The sequence below is a fragment of the Chiloscyllium plagiosum genome, chromosome 23, assembly GCF_004010195.1.
Source record: "Chiloscyllium plagiosum isolate BGI_BamShark_2017 chromosome 23, ASM401019v2, whole genome shotgun sequence".
Lineage (NCBI taxonomy): Eukaryota > Metazoa > Chordata > Chondrichthyes > Orectolobiformes > Hemiscylliidae > Chiloscyllium > Chiloscyllium plagiosum.
Genome location: NC_057732.1, coordinates 34,035,838 through 34,055,291, shown reverse-complemented (window position 1 = coordinate 34,055,291; position 19,454 = coordinate 34,035,838). Strand labels below are relative to the sequence as shown.

Below are 19,454 nucleotides of genomic sequence, written 5' to 3'. Positions count from 1 at the left end.
CCGGCATCCCCTTCTGACCGTTCGACCAGTCCGCGGCGTTCATTATATGTGACGTCACCCAGCTGCCCCTTCACCCCGAGCTCTGTGACCTTCCCAAGATGGCGTCTTTCCTGTTCCATTGGAGACGTCAGCAAAGGTTTTCTGGCCTCAGCGGCTTGGTCTCGGATTGAAGGCGACAGTCAGCCTGGAGAGGAGGCGGGTCTGGGTGAGAAATCGCTTTATGGCTGACATGAAGACGTTATGGTTGGGTGAGGGTGGGTTTTGGAGTGCGGTGTGAGGCCGGAGGGTGTTGGTTGACACTGGGTCCGCTGCTCTCCCCGCGTGAGGCTTCTAGTTTCACTGAGGCCCCCGTCAGACGCTGTGAAAAATCTCAGGGGCATTTCAGACAAACGCCGCTGTTTTCCCCGACCCAGTGCTAAACAATGTCCTTCAAACAACATCACTCCTTAGGGTCGTATCAAACAAGTAATCTGAACTTTACGAATTATTGTTTTGGGGATTTTGTTAAACGGAAATTGTTCCCTACAACAGTAAATACACCTCGGAAAGTGCTTCATTGTCCTCAACATTTTGACATTCTCAATTCATACAAGGCGCTGCAAATAAGTGACTAATCTTTTGACCTTATTGTATTTTGTTATACTGTGCATTTCATAACAACATTCCAAAGCGTTTTACAAAAATTAAAGTGCATTATGACAACCTAGGAAGCACCAGTAAGTCGCAAACAGTAAGTTCCCAGGAATTTTTGTCTGTTAACTAAACGTCCATCTGAATGAGTATATTACTCGTAACCTTGTATAATAATCACTTTGTCAAATGCTTTTTGAAAAACCCAGATGTAAATGCATCTGCTGGTTTCCACTTATGAATTCTGCAGAGATTGAACTAAACTTCACAATTGTACAGGTGACTGACTTACTCTGACTCTACCAAAGGCCAAATTCACATTAGGCTCTTTCTGCAACCTGTTTGTAAATAGTCATACAGGTGTAAAGCATGGAAAGAGATCCTTTGGTCCAACTGCTGACCAAATATTCTAAATTAATCTAGTCCCGTTTGCCAGCATTTGGCCCATATCCCTCCTAATTCCTTCTTACTGATGTACCCGTCCAGATTTCTTTTAAATGTTGTATTTATATCAACCTCCTCTGCCTCTGGCAGCTTATTCTATATGCACCACCTTCTGCACAAAAATGTTATCCCTTAGATCAGTTTTAGATCTTTTCCCCTCTCACCTTAAATCTATATCCTCATGTTTTTGAATCTCCTATCCTGGGGAACAAGAACTTTGACTATTCACCCTATCCTTCATGATTTTATAAACATCTGTAAAGTCATCCCTCACCCTCTGTATTCAGGGAAAATGGTCCTAGGCTATTCAGCCTCTCCCTATAGCTCAAAGCTTCCAATCCCAGCAACATCCTTGTAAATCTTTTCTGCACCTTTTCAAGTTTAACAACATTTTTCCTGTAGCAGGGAGACCAAAACTGAATGCAGTATTCCAGACTAGCACATCCCAACTCCTTTACTCAATACACTGACTAACAAAGGCATATGTATCAATGGCCGCCTTCACTACCCTGTGTACCTGTGATTCCACCATCAAGGAACTATTGCACCCCAAGGTTTCTTTGGCCATACTCCCCAGGAGCCTACCATTAATTATACAAGTCCTGCCCTGATTTGCCCTACTAAAGCAAAGCATCTTACATTTATCTCAATTAAACTCCATCTGCCACTCCTTGGCCCATCTGATCAAGGTCCCATTTGTACTCTTGAGACAATCTTTCTCACTATCCACTACACCAGCATTGCAGATGTACTTTTCTCTGACTTAAATGAGGAAAATTTGCGGAAAGCAAGTGGAGATGATGATGAAAAGTGTCTTTGGAGGGATTTAGACAGGTTAGGTGAGTGGGCAAAAACTTGACAGATGGCATATAATGTAAGGAAACAATGACATTAGACCCTTTGACAGGGACAATAGATGACCAGAATATTATTGAAATAGAAAAACACTGCAGAAGGACTACACAACAGAGGCATTTGGGAGTCCTTATCCATGAATCATAAAAGCTAGTATCCAAATTCAGTGTAAGTGTGAAGGCAAATAGAAGGTTGACCTTTACTTCAGACAGAATGCAGTAAAACCTCTCCGCTGGTCAGACCACAGGGGGAACATTATGAAGTTTTGGACCCATTACCAAGGGAAAGATATACTGGCTTTGCAGATAGTCCAGGGAAGATTCACTAGGTTGATACCGTATATGTTTTATAAGGCGAGGTTGGGTCTATACTCATTGGAGTTTCGATGAATGATAGAGTCATAGAGATGTAAAACATGGAAACAGACCCTTCGGTCCAATTCGTCGATGCTGACCAGATATCCTAACCTAATCTAGTCCCATTTGCCAGCACTTTGCCCATTTCCCTCTATTCATATACCCATCCAGATGCCTTTTAAATGTTGTAATTGTACCAGCCTCCACCACTTCCTGTGGCAGCTCATTTCCATACATGCACCACTTCCTGTGGCAGCTCATTTCCATACATGTATGAAAAAGTTGCCCCTTAAGTACTTAAATTTTTCTCCTCTCACCTTAAACCTATGCCCTCTAATTCTGTACTCTGTCACCCCAGGGAAAAGACCGTGTCTATTTTCTCTATCTGTGCCTCTCATAGATTTATAAATCTCTATGAAGTCACCTCTTAGCCTCCGATGCTCCAGGGACCTTATTACAACATATAAGATTCTTAGAGGACTTGATAGGGTAAATGTGGAAATGATGTTCCCCTTGTAGGAGATTATAGGACCAGAAGCATTACTTAGGTCTTTGCAGGGGGGGGGGGGGGGAGTCACATGTTCAGAACAAAAATGAGGAATTTCTTGATTAATGGCATAGAAAGTCATATGCAAATTTGTTGATGATACAAAGTTAGGCAGCATTGTTGACAGTATGGAATGATAGCAGAAACTTATGGTGTTTTGTTCTACAAACTAATGAAACATATCTTAAGAAAATATACACTGCAGACCTTCCCACATCAAGGCCAGGCTCCAGTTTTTGAAATCAGACAACTCATAGGAACTGAAACAGATGTCTAATTTCGTACCATCTGGATTACATTAGCCTATGATTTTTCTTATTTATTTGTTCATGGGATATGGCCATAGAGGTCTGAGCCAGCCTGATTTAAATTGTCAGATCTAAACTAGGGCAACAACTATTATATGTTCACCATTGGACTAACCTTTATTTCCAGAATGGTGTTGAATGTAAAGGTCACCATCTGCCTTGGTGGGATTCCAACCCAAGACCCTGGGATTAACTAGTCCAGTGACATTGCCATTAGGTCATTGCCTTCCCATTAACTTAACTCCTCAGTGCTATAATCTATTTATTGAAGAATATGTGGCACACCCACCACCTGTCACCTGAGCACATGGATCAACAAGTAACAGCTATGTTAGAAAGTCAGAATTGCAACATGGAAACAAATAGCAGCTTATTAATGTGTATAGTGAACTATGAAAAAACTGAAAAATGTTGACGCTATTCAAAAATAAATGGCTAGTTCAGAAATCTTACTGTTCCTTCCATTAAATTCTCTGGGATCCTCTGCACTGGCATGAGTGCCTCACATTTTGGTCCCCATTCACAGTCCTCTTAAAAATCATAGAATCCCTACAGCGTGGAAACAGGCTTGTCAGCCCTATAAGTCCACACCAACTCTCCAAAGAGTATCCCACCCAAAACCATTCCCCATTACTCTACATTTACCCCCAACCTACACATCACTGAACACTATGGGCAATTTAGCATGGCCACTTCACCTAACGTATACATCTTTGGATTGTGAGAGAAAACCCACACAGAAAATATGCAAACTCCACACAGACAGTCGTCCGAGGCTGAAATCAAACCCAGGTCGCTGGCGCTGAGAGACTGCAGTCCTAACCACTGAGCCACCGTGCTGTTTTGGGAGTATGTAGATTATTAGGAAATCTGTGTTGTCCCATTGGGATCTGTATTGGGATTGAAACTTGACCAAAGTAAAGATAACTTTTTATTTTTCCATGTAGTTGATTGTGGAGTGAAATAGGAAAAGGTGATTTTTAAAATGGAAAGTTGTGTAGTAGTTTACTACACTTTTTTTCCAAATCTGCTTACCAACACTCATTGAGAGTGCTGGTTACACTACTAATTGTTTAAGCAGTGAGGGAAGGTTTAGTTGCCGGTCAGCTAGAACCAGTGAGTGTGTACAAAATGAAGTTTGGCCAGCAACAATCTGGGTTGTTGAATGATAACCAGTTATCAATATCAAAGATCTTCTCCATGTCAACAACTATGTGATTGACTGATTGTCAGTTAGCTGAGCATTTTGTGGGTGTGAATGCCTTGGAAGAAGTCGTCTGAAAAGAAAGCTGTACTTTTCTTTGCAGTGAAAAGAAGTCTCTTCAAGCCTCAAGAAAGCCATTTTATTTCCCTTCATCAGTTTCTGTAAGCTGTGGCTTTTAATCACTAAATGAGATGCTTTATAAGAGCAAGCCAGTTACACTATGCCTTCCACAAACATCTGTAAGTATGTGGAGAAGGAAGATTGTGGAACAGTAGGACTTGACAAACCAAAAGGATCATCTTCTTCAATACTGGACAGGAGGCGACCATTCAATTGCCTTTTCTTCCAGCCATGATACTCATGTTTTTCTTTCTCTGTCGGTTTGTCTAGAGGATGTTTTATAAGGGGCTTTTAACTAGAAACTGTATGTTGACTGTTCGTAATTATTAATCTGTAGTCTGAATTTATTTATTAAAATAAATAACAATTCTTATGTACAGAAACCTCTCCATGCTCTGTCAACCTGGAATTAAAAGACAGGTAATCTGGGGAATTTTGAATATAAACAAATCTGTAATTATCATGACAATGCTGGGAATAGAGGATGTGATTTTCAGTGCACTATCCTATTGAGGTGTAACATCAACTGTATTAATGACTTCGATAACAGACTACAGGCCAGCATATCCAGTTTAGCAATAGCACAAAGGTAGACTGCATTGTAAACAATTGCAAACAAGCATTAAACAGGCTAAGAAACTGTGCCAAATGGAATAATTTAGACAACGAGTTTGTCTACTTTGGACTTTAAAAGGCATTGGCCCAGTACTTTCAAAATGGTGAGTAGGTAGAAATAGTGGAAATCCAAAGAGCTTTAGGGAATATGATGATTAACATCAGATGCAAGTACAGAAAATAATCTAAAATGCTCGCCTTCAATTTAAGATGAAGGGATAATTTACTTTGGTTTTCAAGATATTCAACAATATACTTGGAGAGAAACTATGCTGTTACCTTGGGAACATAGCCCAAAATTTAGAGTCAGCCATTTTGCAACTGGCTAAGAAAAGAACTCCTATATGTAGAGTGGTTCAAAGTTTGGAACCACTTTCTACAAGCATCAGTTGATGTCAGGTTGATTGTTGATATTGAATTTGATTAAAACTTTTTTGTTAACTGAAATACATCAAAGGATATAAAGCAAAGGTTAGGATAATGGAGCTAGATCACAGATCAATAAACTTGACTAATAGAGCAGGCTTGGGCTAATTAGCATACTCCTTTTCCTATGTTAGAAGGAATCTCTTTCTTACATCAGTAATTGAGAAATCAAAATTGGATGAGATGTGAAAAGGCATTCGAGCAGCCAAAAGTTCCATTTTTATCGTCCATCAATGGATAAGCAGAACTCTGTTTAGCTGGGACATAGCAGCTGAAATATCATGGAATCTCAGAGTCATGTAAGTGTTACAATGCAGGAGGAGCCACTGACCACTAGCTGCACTGGCTCATTAAGTTAGCAGCATTGGTTTGAAGTAATCACCTAATTTTCCCAATATTGTTGCACATTATTGTTATTCAAATAGTTGTCCAATGGCCTATTGAATCTATCTTCACCACGCACCACCAGGCAGCATATTTCATATTCTAACTACTTACAGTGGAAAAATGTTCTCATGTTACCTTTGCTTCTTTTACAAATCACTTTAAATCTGTACCCTCTTGTTTTTGTTCCTTTTTCCAAGCAGGAACAATGTCTTCCTATCTGCTGTATCTAGCCTGCTTATGGTTGTGAAAACCTATATTAAATCTTATTTTAACCTTCTTCTCTCCATGGAGTACAGTCTCAACTTCTTCAGTCTATCATCATTACTGAAATTTCTGATCCCTGGAACCATTCTTGAACCCTCTGCAATCTTTGGACCCCCTGCAGTGCATTGACACACTCCTGTCACATGGCATGCTACATGATATGCCAGCCAAGATCTAACAAGTGGCTTACACAAATTCAACATCACCTCCTTTCTCTTGTAGTTTATATCCCTATTAATAAAGTTAAGAATATTGTATGTAGAAACTAAATGCAACATCTCTAAGTTTGCAGACAAGACAAAGTTGGGTGAGATGATGATGAACTGTAGCGGGGAATGAAGACATGATTCAGTGTGATTTGGACAAGTTGAGTCTGTGGGCAATCCATGTCAATAGACAATAGGTGCAGGAGTAGGCCATTCGGCCCTTTGAGCCAGCACCACCATTCATTATGATCATGGTTGATCATCCACAAGCTGTATCCTGTTCCTGCCTTATCCCCATAACCCTTGATTCCACTATCCTTAAGAGCGCTATCCAACTCTTTCTTGAAAGTATCCAGAGACTTGGCCTCCACTGCCTTCTGCGGCAGAGCATTCCATACACCCACCACTCTCTGGGTGAAGAAGTTTCTCCTCAACTCTGTTCTAAATGGCCTACTCCATTTTTTAAACTGTGTCCTCTGGTTCTGAACTCAGCCATCAGCAGAAACATGCTTCCTTGCCTCCAGAATGTCCAATCCTTTAAAAATCTTATACATCTCAATCAGATCCCCTCTCATCCTTCTAAACTCAAGTGTATACAAGCCCAGTCGCTCCAATCTTTCAACATATGATAATCCCACCATTCCAGGCATTGACCTCGTGAACCTACACTGCACTCCTCCAATTGCCAGAATGTCCTTCCGCAAATTTGGAAAACCAAACTGCACCCAATACTCCAGGTACGGTCTCACCAGGGCCCTGTACAGCTGCAGAAGGACCTCTTTGCTCTTATACTCAATTCCTCTTGTTATGAAGGCCAGCATGCCATTAGCTTTCTTCACTGCCTGCTGTACCTGGATGCTTGCTTTCATTGACTGATGTACAAGAACACCTAGATCTCGTTGTACTTCCCCTTTACCTAACTTGACTCCATTTACATAGTAATCTGCATTCCTATTCTTGCCACCAAAGTGGGTAGCCACACATTTATCCACATTAAACTGCATCTGCCATGCATCCGTCCACTCACCTACCCTGTCAAAATCACCCTGTATTCTCATAACATCCTCCTCAAATTTCACCCTGCCACCCAGCTTTGTCATCAGCAAATTTGCTAATTTTCCTTTTAATACCTTTATCTATATCATTAATGTATATTGTAAACAGCTGCGGTCCCAGCACCAAACCTTGTGGTACCCCACTGGTCACCGCCTGCCATTCCGAAAGGGAGCCAGCCAATTTTCAATCCAAGTCAGTGTTTTGCCCCCAATACCATGTGCTCTAATTTTGTTCATTAATCTCCAATGTGGGATTTTATCAAAGGCTTTCTGAAAGTCCAGGTACATTACATCCACCAGCTCTCCCTTGTCCATCTTCATAGTTACATCCTCAAAAAATTCCAGAAGGTTAGTCAAGCACGATTTCTCCTCCGTAAACCCATGCTGACTCTGACCTATCCTGTTGCTGCTATCCAAATGAGTCGTAATTTCATCTTTTATAATTGACTCCAGCATCTTTCCCACCACTGATGTCAGGCTAACCGGTTTATAATTTCCTGTTCACTCTCTCCCTCCTTTCTTGAAAACTGGGACAATGTTAGCCACCCTCCAATCCACAGGAGCTGACCCTGAATCTATAGAACATTGGAAAATGATTACCAATGCATCCACGATTTCTAGAACCACCTCCTTACGTACCCTGAGATGCAAACCATCAGGGACTTATCAGCCTTCAGACCGAACAGTCCATCCACCACCATTTCCTGCCTAGTATAAATTTCCTTCAGTTCATCCATTACCCTAAGTCCTTCAGCTACTATTACATCTGGGAGATTGCTTGTCTTCCCCAGTGAAGACATATCCAAAATACCTATTCATCTCTTTTGCCATTTCCTTGTTCTCCAAAATAAATTAACCCGTTTATGTCTTCAAGGGCCCAATTTTAGTTTAACCTTTTTTTTTTCTTTTCACATACCTAAAAAAGCTTTTATTATCCTCCTTTACTTTTGTCCAGTTTGCCTTTGTATGTAATTTGTTTTCTTCACGTATTGCCTTCTTAGTTATACTCTTTAAAAGTTTCCCAGTCCTCTGGCTTCCAGCTCATCTTTACTATGTTATACTTCTCTTTTATCTTTATACAGTTCTTGACTTCTGTCATCAGCCACGGCCACCCCTGCCTCCCCTTAGGATCTTTTTTCCTCTTTGGAATGAACTGATCCTGCACCTTCTGCATTATATCCAGAAATACCTGCCATTGTTGTTCCACTGCCATCCCTGCTAGGGTATTGAACCATTGAACTTTGGCTAGCTCCTCCCTCATAGCTCCATAGTTTTCTTTGTTCAACTGCAATACTGATTCTCCCCTCTCCCTCTCAAATTGCAGATTAAAACTTATCATACTTCCTAATGGCTCCTTTACTTCAAGGCCCTTGATCAAATCCGGTTTGTTACACCACACCAGATCCAGAATTGCCTTCTCTCTGGTAGGCTCCAGTACAAGCTGTTCAAAGAATCCATCTCGGAGGCACTCCACAAACTCCCTTTCTTGGGGTCCAGTACCATCCTGATTCTCCCAGTTTACCTGCATGTTGAAATGCCCTATAACAACTGTAGTAATATCTTTGCGACAGGCCAATTTCAGCTCCTTATTCAACTTACACCCTATAGCCAGATACTGTTTGGGGGCCTGTAGAAAACTGCCATTAGGGTCTTTCTACCCTTAGCATTTCTCAGATCTACCCACACTGACAGATGAAGTATAATGTGGATTAATGTGAGGTTAATTACTTTGATAGCAAAACCAGAAAGGCAGATTATCATCTGAATAGTGATAGATTAGCCAGCAAGGAGAACAGGCTCAACTTCTTCAATCTATCATTATAATTGAAGTTTCTCATCCCTGGAACTGTTTTTGCAAATTGCTTCTATGATCTCTCCAGTGAGTTCACATTTATCCTGTAATCTTCAGAACATACACAATACTGAAGTAGGTAGCATTGCAGACAGTGTAGAAGGTAGCATAAAATTACAAAGAGACATTGATAGACTACGAGAATGGGTAAAACTATGGCAGATGGAGTTCAATGTAAGATACCATTTTTGACTGATAGGATAGTTTCCCAATGGTATAAGGTTAAATATAGTGGATGTCCAAAGAAAATCGGGAGTTTAGGGCATAGATCTTTAAAATGCTATGAACAGGTGCAGAAAATGACCAAGAAAGCTAATGGAGCACTGGCCTTATATTGAGAAGACTGGAGTGTAAGGATGCAAAAGGTATGCTGCAATTTTTAAAAAGAAAAGCCATGGAGTACTGTGATCTGATCTGGGCACCCCGCCTTGGAAAAGACATATTGACCTTGGAGTGAGTACAATGTGGAGGTGCCGGTGCTGGACTGTGGTGGACAAGGTCCAGGTTATAGTCCAACAGGTTTATTTAAAATAACAAGCTTTTGAAGTGCTGCTCCTTAGGTGAAGTTAGTACAGCATAGGTTTGCAAGAATGATACCTAGACTTCAGGGATTAAGTTATGAGGCGATATGATACAGATTATACCTGGTTTCTCTCCGAGATGATCTGATTGAATTCTTCAATCTATTAAAAGACGGTAGGGCGGCACGGTGGCTCAGTGGTTAGCACTGCTGCCTCACAGCACCAGGGTCCCAGGTTCAATTCTAGCCTTGGAATTGTGCATGTACGGAGTTTGCACATTGTCCCCCGTGTCTGTGTGGGTTTCCTCCCACCGGTTCAAAGATGTGCAGATCAGGTGAATTGGCCGTGCTAAATTGCCCATAGTGTTAGGTGCATTAGCCAGAGGGAAATGGGTCTGGGTGGGTTACTCTTCGGAGGGTCGATGTGGACTTGTTGGGCGGAAGGGCCTGTTTCCACACTGTAGGGAATCTAATCTAATCTAATCATAAAGATAAACTATTTCTACTGGTTGGGGATTCTAGAGCTATGGGACATAATCTGAGAATTAGGGCCAGACTGTTGAGGAGAGATATTAGGAAGCACTTCTAAACACAATAGTAAATGTTTGGAACTCTCTTCCAAAAATGACCATGGATGCTAGGCCAGCATTTAGTTTTAAATCTGAGATAGAGAAATTTTTGTCTGGCAAAACTATTTAGGGATATGTGCCAAAGGCCATGGAATTTGGTCACACATCAGCCATGATCTCATTTAATGGCAAGACAGGCTCAAGGGACTGAATGGACTACTCCTGTTTGTGTTCTCAGAGGGTAATGAATATGTGGAATTCTTTTCCACTGAGGACTGTTGAGGCTGCATAACTAAATATATTCAAGCCTGACGTAGATTTTTCAAATATAAGAGATGAAAGATTATGGGAAAAAAGCAGAAAAATGGAGTTGAGGATAGTCAGATTAGCCCCAATCAAATTCAGATTAGATTAGATTCCCTACAGCGTGGAAACAGGCCCTTCGGCCCAACAAGTCCACACCGACCCTCCGAAGAGTAACCCACCCAGACTCATTTTCCCTACATTTACCCCTGACTAATGCATCGATCACTATGGGCAATTTAGCATAGCCAATTCACCTGACCTGCACATCTTTTGGAATGTGGGAGGAAACTGGAGCACCCAGAGGAAACCCACGCAGACACGGAAAATGTGCAAAGTGAGGCTGGAATCGAACCCAGGTCCCTGGTGCTGTGAGGCAGCAGTGCTGACCACTGAGCCACTGTGCTGCCCCAATGCTGGAGCAAACCCAATGGTCTGAATGGCTGCTTCTACTCGTATGCCTTATGTCTTATCATAGTCTGCTTTCTTGACTTACTTTTACAGTCTAAGTTAATTCTCAAAAATAACCTCTTATTATCCACAGAGATGGAAAGTGTTTGTCAAGTTTCGTTTGCTCACTTTGCTATATTGAACCATCACATGGTACAGGAATTGATTTTATTGAATTTATTTTCCTCCTTGTTGCAGATGAACTCCTTGCTATGAGAACTTCTTTGAATAGAAATGGAGAAGTTTGGTGTAAACTTTGGTGGCCCCAGTAAGAAAGAACTTTTGGATACAATTGAGGCACAGAAGAAGCAACTGTTCCAATACCAGACACGTCTCAGAGATGTCGTCCGTGCTTATAAAAGCCTCCTCAAAGAAAAGGAGGCATTAGAGGCCAGTTTGAAAGTCCTCTCTGTGTCACAAGAGGTCGATAAAAGTTTGCAGAACTTAGGTCCTGGAAGTACAGCCTGTGAACCAGGAGATGACCAAAGCTCAGTTCATAGTGAGGACAGTGTGGGGACAATGAATAGTATGGATGCAGCAGCTAGTGCTAAAGGAGAATTGAATGAGGAAGACAAAGGGTCAGTGGAACATGTGGCTGGAGGAAATTTCTCCCCAAAATCTGAAGAAGCTAATGGTTCAGAAAGCGGCATCAGTGTTGGGAGTGGTGAGCAGCAAAGCCACAGTGACACGGATAAAATTATGCAGTTGAAGAACCAGTTGGCAACACTGACCAATTCTTTGGCAACTGTCACACAGGAGAAATCACGCATGGAGGCCTCCTATTTAACAGACAAAAAGAAAATGAGGCAGGAGCTAGAAACGTTGACCCAAAGGTTTGAAGAAGGAAATGCCAACTATGAAGCAGAGATTAATAAAGTCCAGGAGCAGCTCGCAGAGGCCAAAGCTCGCATTATTACCCAGCAGCATGAACGAAGTCGGGAACAGAGCGATCATGCCTCAATGCTCCAAGAACTTCAAATGTTGTTGCAGGAAGAGAGAGCTTTACGTCAAGATGTAGAACTGAAACTAGAAGACACAAGGGATATGTTGACAACAAAAAGCCACGCAGCAGACAGGGTGGATGACTGTGAGTCTCAAATGAAGCATCTGAGTCGGGAAGTAGATGAGGTGAAGTGTGCATTACGGCTTGCTGAAGAAGAGAAAACAAGACCAGACCCACGTGTAAAGGAATTGGAGGAAGAAATAAGTGAGACAAAAACTCGTTATCAGGCACAGCTTCAACTGGAAATAAAAAAGGTAGAGTATGGACTCATAGCAGCAAATGGATATGGACCTTTTTTATCCTGATTCTAATACTGCATCTTCCCATGTCATATATTTTAAAAGTATTTGTAATGTTTTCAGAACAATTTGAGAATGTTTTTTCCTAGTACAGGCATAGCTGAAAGAATTTTAATGAAATTTATGGCATCATTCTCTCTCAGGATTTTGAATGGCATTGTATCTGTGACTGTTGTGTTTATCTCAGATTTATTTTTCTGTGGGCTGTAGTGTAATTGACAAGACCAGCATTTATTGTTCATCCTTAATTCCTTTGAGAAATTTTGAATACAAAGTGTTCTGTTGGGGCGGTGTAAGACTTGGAGGAGAATTGAGTCATACAGCACAGAAACAGACCCTTTTGTCCAACTCATCCACACCGACTAGGTATCCCAAACTAAATTTGTCCCATTTTCCTCTCTTGCATCAACAACCCATCTTTTTCTAAGTGAGGTTGCAGATTCAGAGGATACAATTGCAGGCACTTTAGCTGATTGTTGCAGTTTGTCTTGTAGGTAGTACACACTGCTGCTACTGTGCATCTGTGGTGAGGGAGTGAATGGAATCCCAGTTAAGTGGAATATATTGGCCTGAAATGAGTTAGATTTCTTGAGTGTTGACACTGCACTCATCGATGCAAGTATTCTCAGCCTCATCTCTGACCTTCTAGTCACAGTATTTATAGGGTTAATCCAGTTGAATTGCTGGTCAATAATGAGTCTCTAGGATGTTGAATGTCATGAAAAGATGGTTAGATTCTATCGTATTGAAGATAGTCACTGCGTGGCATGTGTGGTACAAGTGTTCCTTGTCACTGAACATCCCATGTCAAAATGTTTCCAGGTCCTGCTGAATGCTGGTATGGACTGCTTCATTTCTGAGGAAATGTGAAGCACCTAACTTTGAGTAGCACATCTATCACACATGACAAATTCCAATTAGTTTAAGTTAAGTTGTTGGTAAGTTCACTCATTAGCAGTAATTCCAGGAGTTTATACAACCCTGTCCTTCTGAGTCAGAGATAAAACTTGTCATCTTCTATGTCCCTCGAATGATTGAGCTTGTTGCATTGATATCAACCATCAAAACCGACATTTTCGTCATCCTCTCAGCCGTTTTCTCAGTGTAATTAACTTGTGTACTGAGACTTGATTCTTTTCAAATGTAACAGCTTTCCTGCAGGCCTCCCACCTGCACTCTCTGTAAGGCTCATCCAAACCTCTGTTGCCCATTTCTGTACTTGCATCAATTGCTTCCATCTGGCAATACTTTGATTTTATAGTTCTCATCCTTGTTTTCAAATCCCTCCATCCCTGGTCCATCCCTGGCCCTTCCCTGTCCCAGGCCTACAGCCTCTGCACAAATTCAGTTGACTTCTGGGACCCTCTTCTTTCTAATCCACTGTTGACTGCCTTAGTCCTAAATTATGGAATTCACTCCCCAACCTGATCTCTCTCCTTCAAGATGTGCCTTACAACCTACATTCTTGACTAAGCTTTTGATTATGTGATTTAATTTGATATTAAACCTCATTTGCTAACAGTCCTTTGGGATGTTTTACTTAACCTTATACAGCACTGTTAATGAAGTTATCATTGTTATCTAATATTGATGAGTTTGTTTTCCTTTATATTTTTAGATTTATCTCAATCCATTGTGCTGCTCATTACAATAATCTCCTTTGTGCTTTTTGTCCCCATTTTGCATATGTTTCTTAATCACAACTCATCCTCCCAGAGATGAGCAATTGTTCTCTGCTATTTAAAGATTATTTATTTCTCATCTAACTTTGACTTTTACCTTCTCTCTCCAGGCTGCCAAGCTTATTGTTCAAAATCCACCTTAATTTAGTTTTCTTGGCAACCAATAACACACTGCTTCGGCTGTGAGAATTACACACATTGATAATGTAAAATTGTGCACAAATATCAGTAAATGTTAATGTACAGTCTGACATCATACTTCTGCAGAAAAAATTGTTTACAGTAATTTCTTGTATCTCTTTTAGCATTACAAATTTTAGAATCCATTTGTGGTTGACACATTTTTCCTTCACTCTGCTTCAGGCTGCTCAGGCACAGGAACAGCTACATCATTTGTCTCAAGTGGAGGAAGAACGGGTCGCAAATTTGGAAAGCAGAGTCTCTGAGCTTTCTGATCTCCTTGGCACTTACGACAAGAATAAACAGAAAGACAAAATGACAATTTACAAATTGAAGGAACGTATAATTCAGTTGGATATGGAAAATAAGACATTGGCTATTGCTGCTTCCAACAGAGCCCCTTCAGATCTAACAATAGATGAGTCAAATCTTGATGTTAATATTTTAAGGGACAAAATGGAAAAGCTGAAGCGACTCCTAGTATTGGCAATCCAGAAGTCACAGGAGCCTTTGGATGTAGAGAAGCTTTGTGAAGTTGATATGGCAGAAACACCTGAAACATCAGATGGTGAGAAAGCCTCCGCTTTCTATTATCAACAAGAGTTGAAACAGCTGAAGGAAGAGTTTGAACGCTACAAGATGAGGGCTCAAGTTGTCCTCAAAAACAAGAATGCCAAAGATGGCAGTACAACCAAAGAGCTGGAGAGTTTGCGCGAACAGCTGGCAGAGCTGAAGGAGAAGTATATTACCCAGCGACTGGCTTTTGATGAAATGGAAACCAAACACAAAGCTGAGATTGAAGCAAAAAATCTAGACATTAGCCAATTCCAAGCAACTCACAAGAAAGAAATAGAAAAGCTAGAGAGCCAATGTCACGAGAGAGTTATTAAACTGGAAGAAGAAATGCACAAACACAGAGACAGAGCTCTTGCAGTCTTGGCTGAGAAAGACAGAGACACTGAAACCCTACGTTCAGGCTTTAGTGGGCTCCCTAATCATAGAACCTACATTGAGAGCAGGTTTTGGTCTGATGGGGAAGGTCCTGAGAATATAGATCACCTTCAAGAAGATTTCTGTCAAGATATTCTAAAGCAGACAGCCAATATTTCAGGATCCAATGAAACCACTTTTCTTCACTATGCAGAACAGCTAGCTCGAAAGGAACTTGAGGTGACAACACTGAGAAAACAGAAACACCAAATGGAAGCTGTGGTTCATGAACTGGAGGACAGCCTTCTGATGGAGAAGGAACGACACAAAGAAGTAGAAGAAGTTCTTCAAGATGAGATACAAAAACATCTCAGGGACAAGAAACGTGAAGGAGCAAACCTAGAGTATGTAAAAAATGTAACATATAGGTTCCTAACCATGCCAGATACCCTTGGGCGCCAGCAGACATTAACAGCTATTCTCACAGTGTTGCACTTTAGTCCTCAGGAGAAGCAAAATGTGATGAAACAGCAGGCAAGCAGCTGGTGGGGTTCTGGCAAAAGATGATTTACACACAGTTTATTCTGGACTATGGTAATTATTATTTGGTTATTTAATAGAAAATGCACTTTTTCAGGTATTTCTTACTAATAGTTTTATAGTGGGGCATCTGTTTCTGTAAACACTAGCTGTACTGTAGCTTAGTGTCACTGCCATTGCCAAAAAATAAAATCCTTCTAATGCACATCTATCTGCCTAATCTGGCAACAGTGCTCTATTTCATAATGTAACATTGGAATAGTATGTAAACTAGTTATCTCTATATACCAATTTGGAGAAGATTAACGACATAAACAACTCTTCAAAGAAACTAAACTTTTTAAAATAAAGTTTCTCTAAGACCTTCAAATTGTACTGCCAAGAAGTTTTGCTTTGTAAAATAGCATTCTTGTTTACAAAATAATCTGTTGTATTTATTATGGGGACAATACAAGAAGCTAAAGAAAGGGCTAGTTTAATACCTTTCTTTTCCTATTTCATTCACTCCTGATTCTTTTGCTGTGAAGAGTTTTGGCCCTGCACTGTTCAATGCAGGCATTTAATTTGCTTTTCACAAATGCTTTTTTCAATGCAATGAAATATAGTTCTTTTTCTGTGCAAAGAACATTGCTAGGCTAAGATATTACCGATGTTTCTCTCGCTCAACTTAGATTTAGCAAAATAAAGAAATGCGGATGCTGGAGATCTGAATGCACCCACAAACAAAAATTGTTGGAGAAACTCAACAGGTCTGGCAGTATCTGCAAAGAGAAAAACAGGTAATATTTCAAGTGTAATGACCCTTCAGAGATTCTCCTGAATTTCTCCAACAATTTCTGTTGTTTGTGTGTTTTAGATTTCAATCCTTTGTATTGGAATTTCGATCATCTATTTTAAAATCTCATTTCCACATGTGGTTCCTTATCATTCTCCTTTAATTTCTATTGCCTTTGAAGTTGTGCAAAGGGGAACGTGACAGATTTGAGATTTCCAATGAAGTCTCCGCTATCTTCCAAGATCAGTTTGATTAATGAAGTGCCTTGGAATGTTACACCAAACTAAATGGTTTTGCAGATGATTGTTGATTACCCAACCAAAGGAAAAATGTAACTTATAAACTTGCTGGGGTGCATGATACTGTTGGGCCATCGTGCTTTGGTGACTCCTTTGAACAGCGAATCAATGAATCCCACTTCCCGTTTATTTTCCCATACACATCCAACTGTTCCTTTTTCAAGTATTTATCTAATTCCTTTTTGAAAACTATCATTGAAACTCTTCCCACTATTCTTCCAGATTATTAGCGGCAGTGAAACCCCTATACGCATGGCCTTTCTAACTTAGTACTCAACTTAATTCTGGGGAGCGTTGCTGAACAAAGAGACCTTAGAGTGCAAGTTCATAGTTCCTTGAAAGTGGAGTTGCAGGTAGACAGGGTAGTGAAGAATGTGTTTGGTATGCTTGCCTTTATTGGTCAGTGTGTTGAATATAGGAGGGTAGGATGTCATATTAGGGCTGCACAGGAGATTCCACTTTTGGAATACTGTATCCAATTCTGGTCTCCCTGCTATAGGAAATATGTTGAAATCTGAGGAAGGGTCACTCAACCTGAAACATTAATTCTGTTTTGCTCCACAGATGCTGCCAGAACTGCTGAGCTTCTCCAACAATTTACATTTCGTCTCTGATTTATAGCATCCACAGTCCTTTTGATATTTTTTTTAAATCAGAAGGATGTTGCCAGAATTGGAGGATTTGAGCTATAGGGAGACGCTGAATAGGCTGGGGCTATTTTCCCTGCAGCGTCAGAGGATTGGGGGGTTACCTTATAGCAGTTTTTAAAATCATGAGTGACATGGATAAAATGAATAGTCAAGATTTTTTCCCCAGAGTAGGGGGGTCCAAAACTAGAGTGTTTAGGTTTAAGATGAGAAGGGAAAGATTTAAAAGGAACCTAAGGGGCAACATTTTCACACAGAGGGTGGTGCAAATATGGAATAAACTACCAGAGGAGGTGGTGGTAGAACTGGTCCAATTACAACATTAAAGGTGCATCTAGATGAGCAAACACATAAGGGTTTCTTGGGATATAACCAATTGCTGGCAATGGGACTAGATTAATTTAGGATGTCTGGTCACCATGGATCAGTTGGACGGAAGGGTCTGTTTTGGTCTGTACATCTCTGTGAATTAGTGTTCAGTGATTGATCACCATGTTCTGTCAGTCACAGGTAATTTGCATTTGGCATTGTAAAACACGATGGGCACATTTAAATCCGTTCAGTAGTCACATTGCCTTTGCCTTGTAGATTTTAATTTACCCCTTTTTCATTGCTAATCTATACAATCATATATATTGTGATTTCTCCTGGTCCTGGACAATTACAAGAATTCCTTTGAAATGTAACCAATGTGTAGGGTAGCTAATCAAAATTGGTTTGGAGATTTTTTGATATGAATTGGCAGAGGATAAATTTTGATTGTGTTGTCCTTTGTGATTTTTGTGTATTGATAGTGCTTTGTATGATTGTTTTGTCATATTGCATATGGGATTGTAGACCTTTAACTCTGTTAGTAATGAATGCATTTGAATTCCATTGTACGTAATTATTCAATTGCAGCATCTATTTAAAATTAAGTTCAAAATGCACTCCTAAAGTATTAATTTTTCTTGTGTGAGACTCCCACTTGTTGATTTCTACTAGCTTTTTTAATGTGCTTATTAAGTATTAATTAACTATTGTTAATTGTCCCTCAGAAATAGCTGTCAAATCACCTTTTATTTATCTAAAGAATGTCAAGCTCCTCACAGCTGAAAAATAGAGAACAGGCAGAATGGAGTCAAAATGGAGACCTCGAAGCTGTAAAGTGTCTAAATGGAAAATTCATTGGTGTTCCTCAAGCTTTTGTGTTGTTGGAACATTGCAGCAAGCCCAGGACAGAGATGCTAGCATAAGAGAAAGGTGTTTTATCGAAATGGCAAGCGAGTGGGTGGGCAGGATTACCAGAGTTGGGTTTTCAGACCAACAGACCCTTAACTCGTCCACCTTCAGCTGCCTCATAAGGTCAGAAGTAGGTCAATTCACTAATTATTGCACAGTAATTAGCACCATTCTGGATTCGTCGGATACTAAAGCATACTATGCTCAAATGTAGCAAGATCTGGACAGTATCCAGGTGTGGACTGACGAGCCTAAGTTACATTCACATTACATAATTGCCAGACAATGACTATCTCCAACAAAAGAGAATCGAACCATTACCACTTGACATTTAAGGGTATTGCCATCACTGAATTCCCCACTATCAACATCTTTGGGGTTACTGTTGACCCAAAATAGAACTGAACTAGTCACATACAAGCACTATGGCTACAAGAGCATGTCAGAGGCTTGGGACCTTAAAGATATAACTCACCACCTGACTCTCTGGAGCCTGTCCGCCATCTATAAGATGCAAGTCAGGAATATGATGGATTATTCACGACTTGCATAGATGCAGCTCCAACAGTGTTCAAGAAATCCACTTGCATGGCACCACATCCACAAACATTCACACTGACACTGCATTGCAGCAGTGCGCGCCATGTACAAGATGTACTAGAAATTCACTAAGACCCCTTACACAGTACTTTCCACATCCTTGGTCACTTCCATCTAGAAGATCAAGGGGAGCAGATGCATGGGAATATCACCATTTACAAGTTCCC

At 40.5% G+C, this 19,454-nt stretch overlaps 1 protein-coding gene across 1 annotated transcript; it reads left to right on the top strand.

Moving 5' to 3' along the window:
* The first annotated feature begins 61 nt into the window (after window positions 1-61).
* Window positions 62-17,343, top strand: gcc1 (GRIP and coiled-coil domain containing 1). The gene is made up of 3 exons (XM_043713883.1): window positions 62-205; window positions 11,310-12,368; window positions 14,459-17,343. Exons 2-3 carry the CDS (start codon window positions 11,346-11,348, stop codon window positions 15,770-15,772), a joined length of 2,337 nt encoding a protein of 778 aa, XP_043569818.1. The 5' UTR covers window positions 62-205; window positions 11,310-11,345; the 3' UTR covers window positions 15,773-17,343.
* The last annotated feature ends 2,111 nt before the right edge of the window (window positions 17,344-19,454 follow it).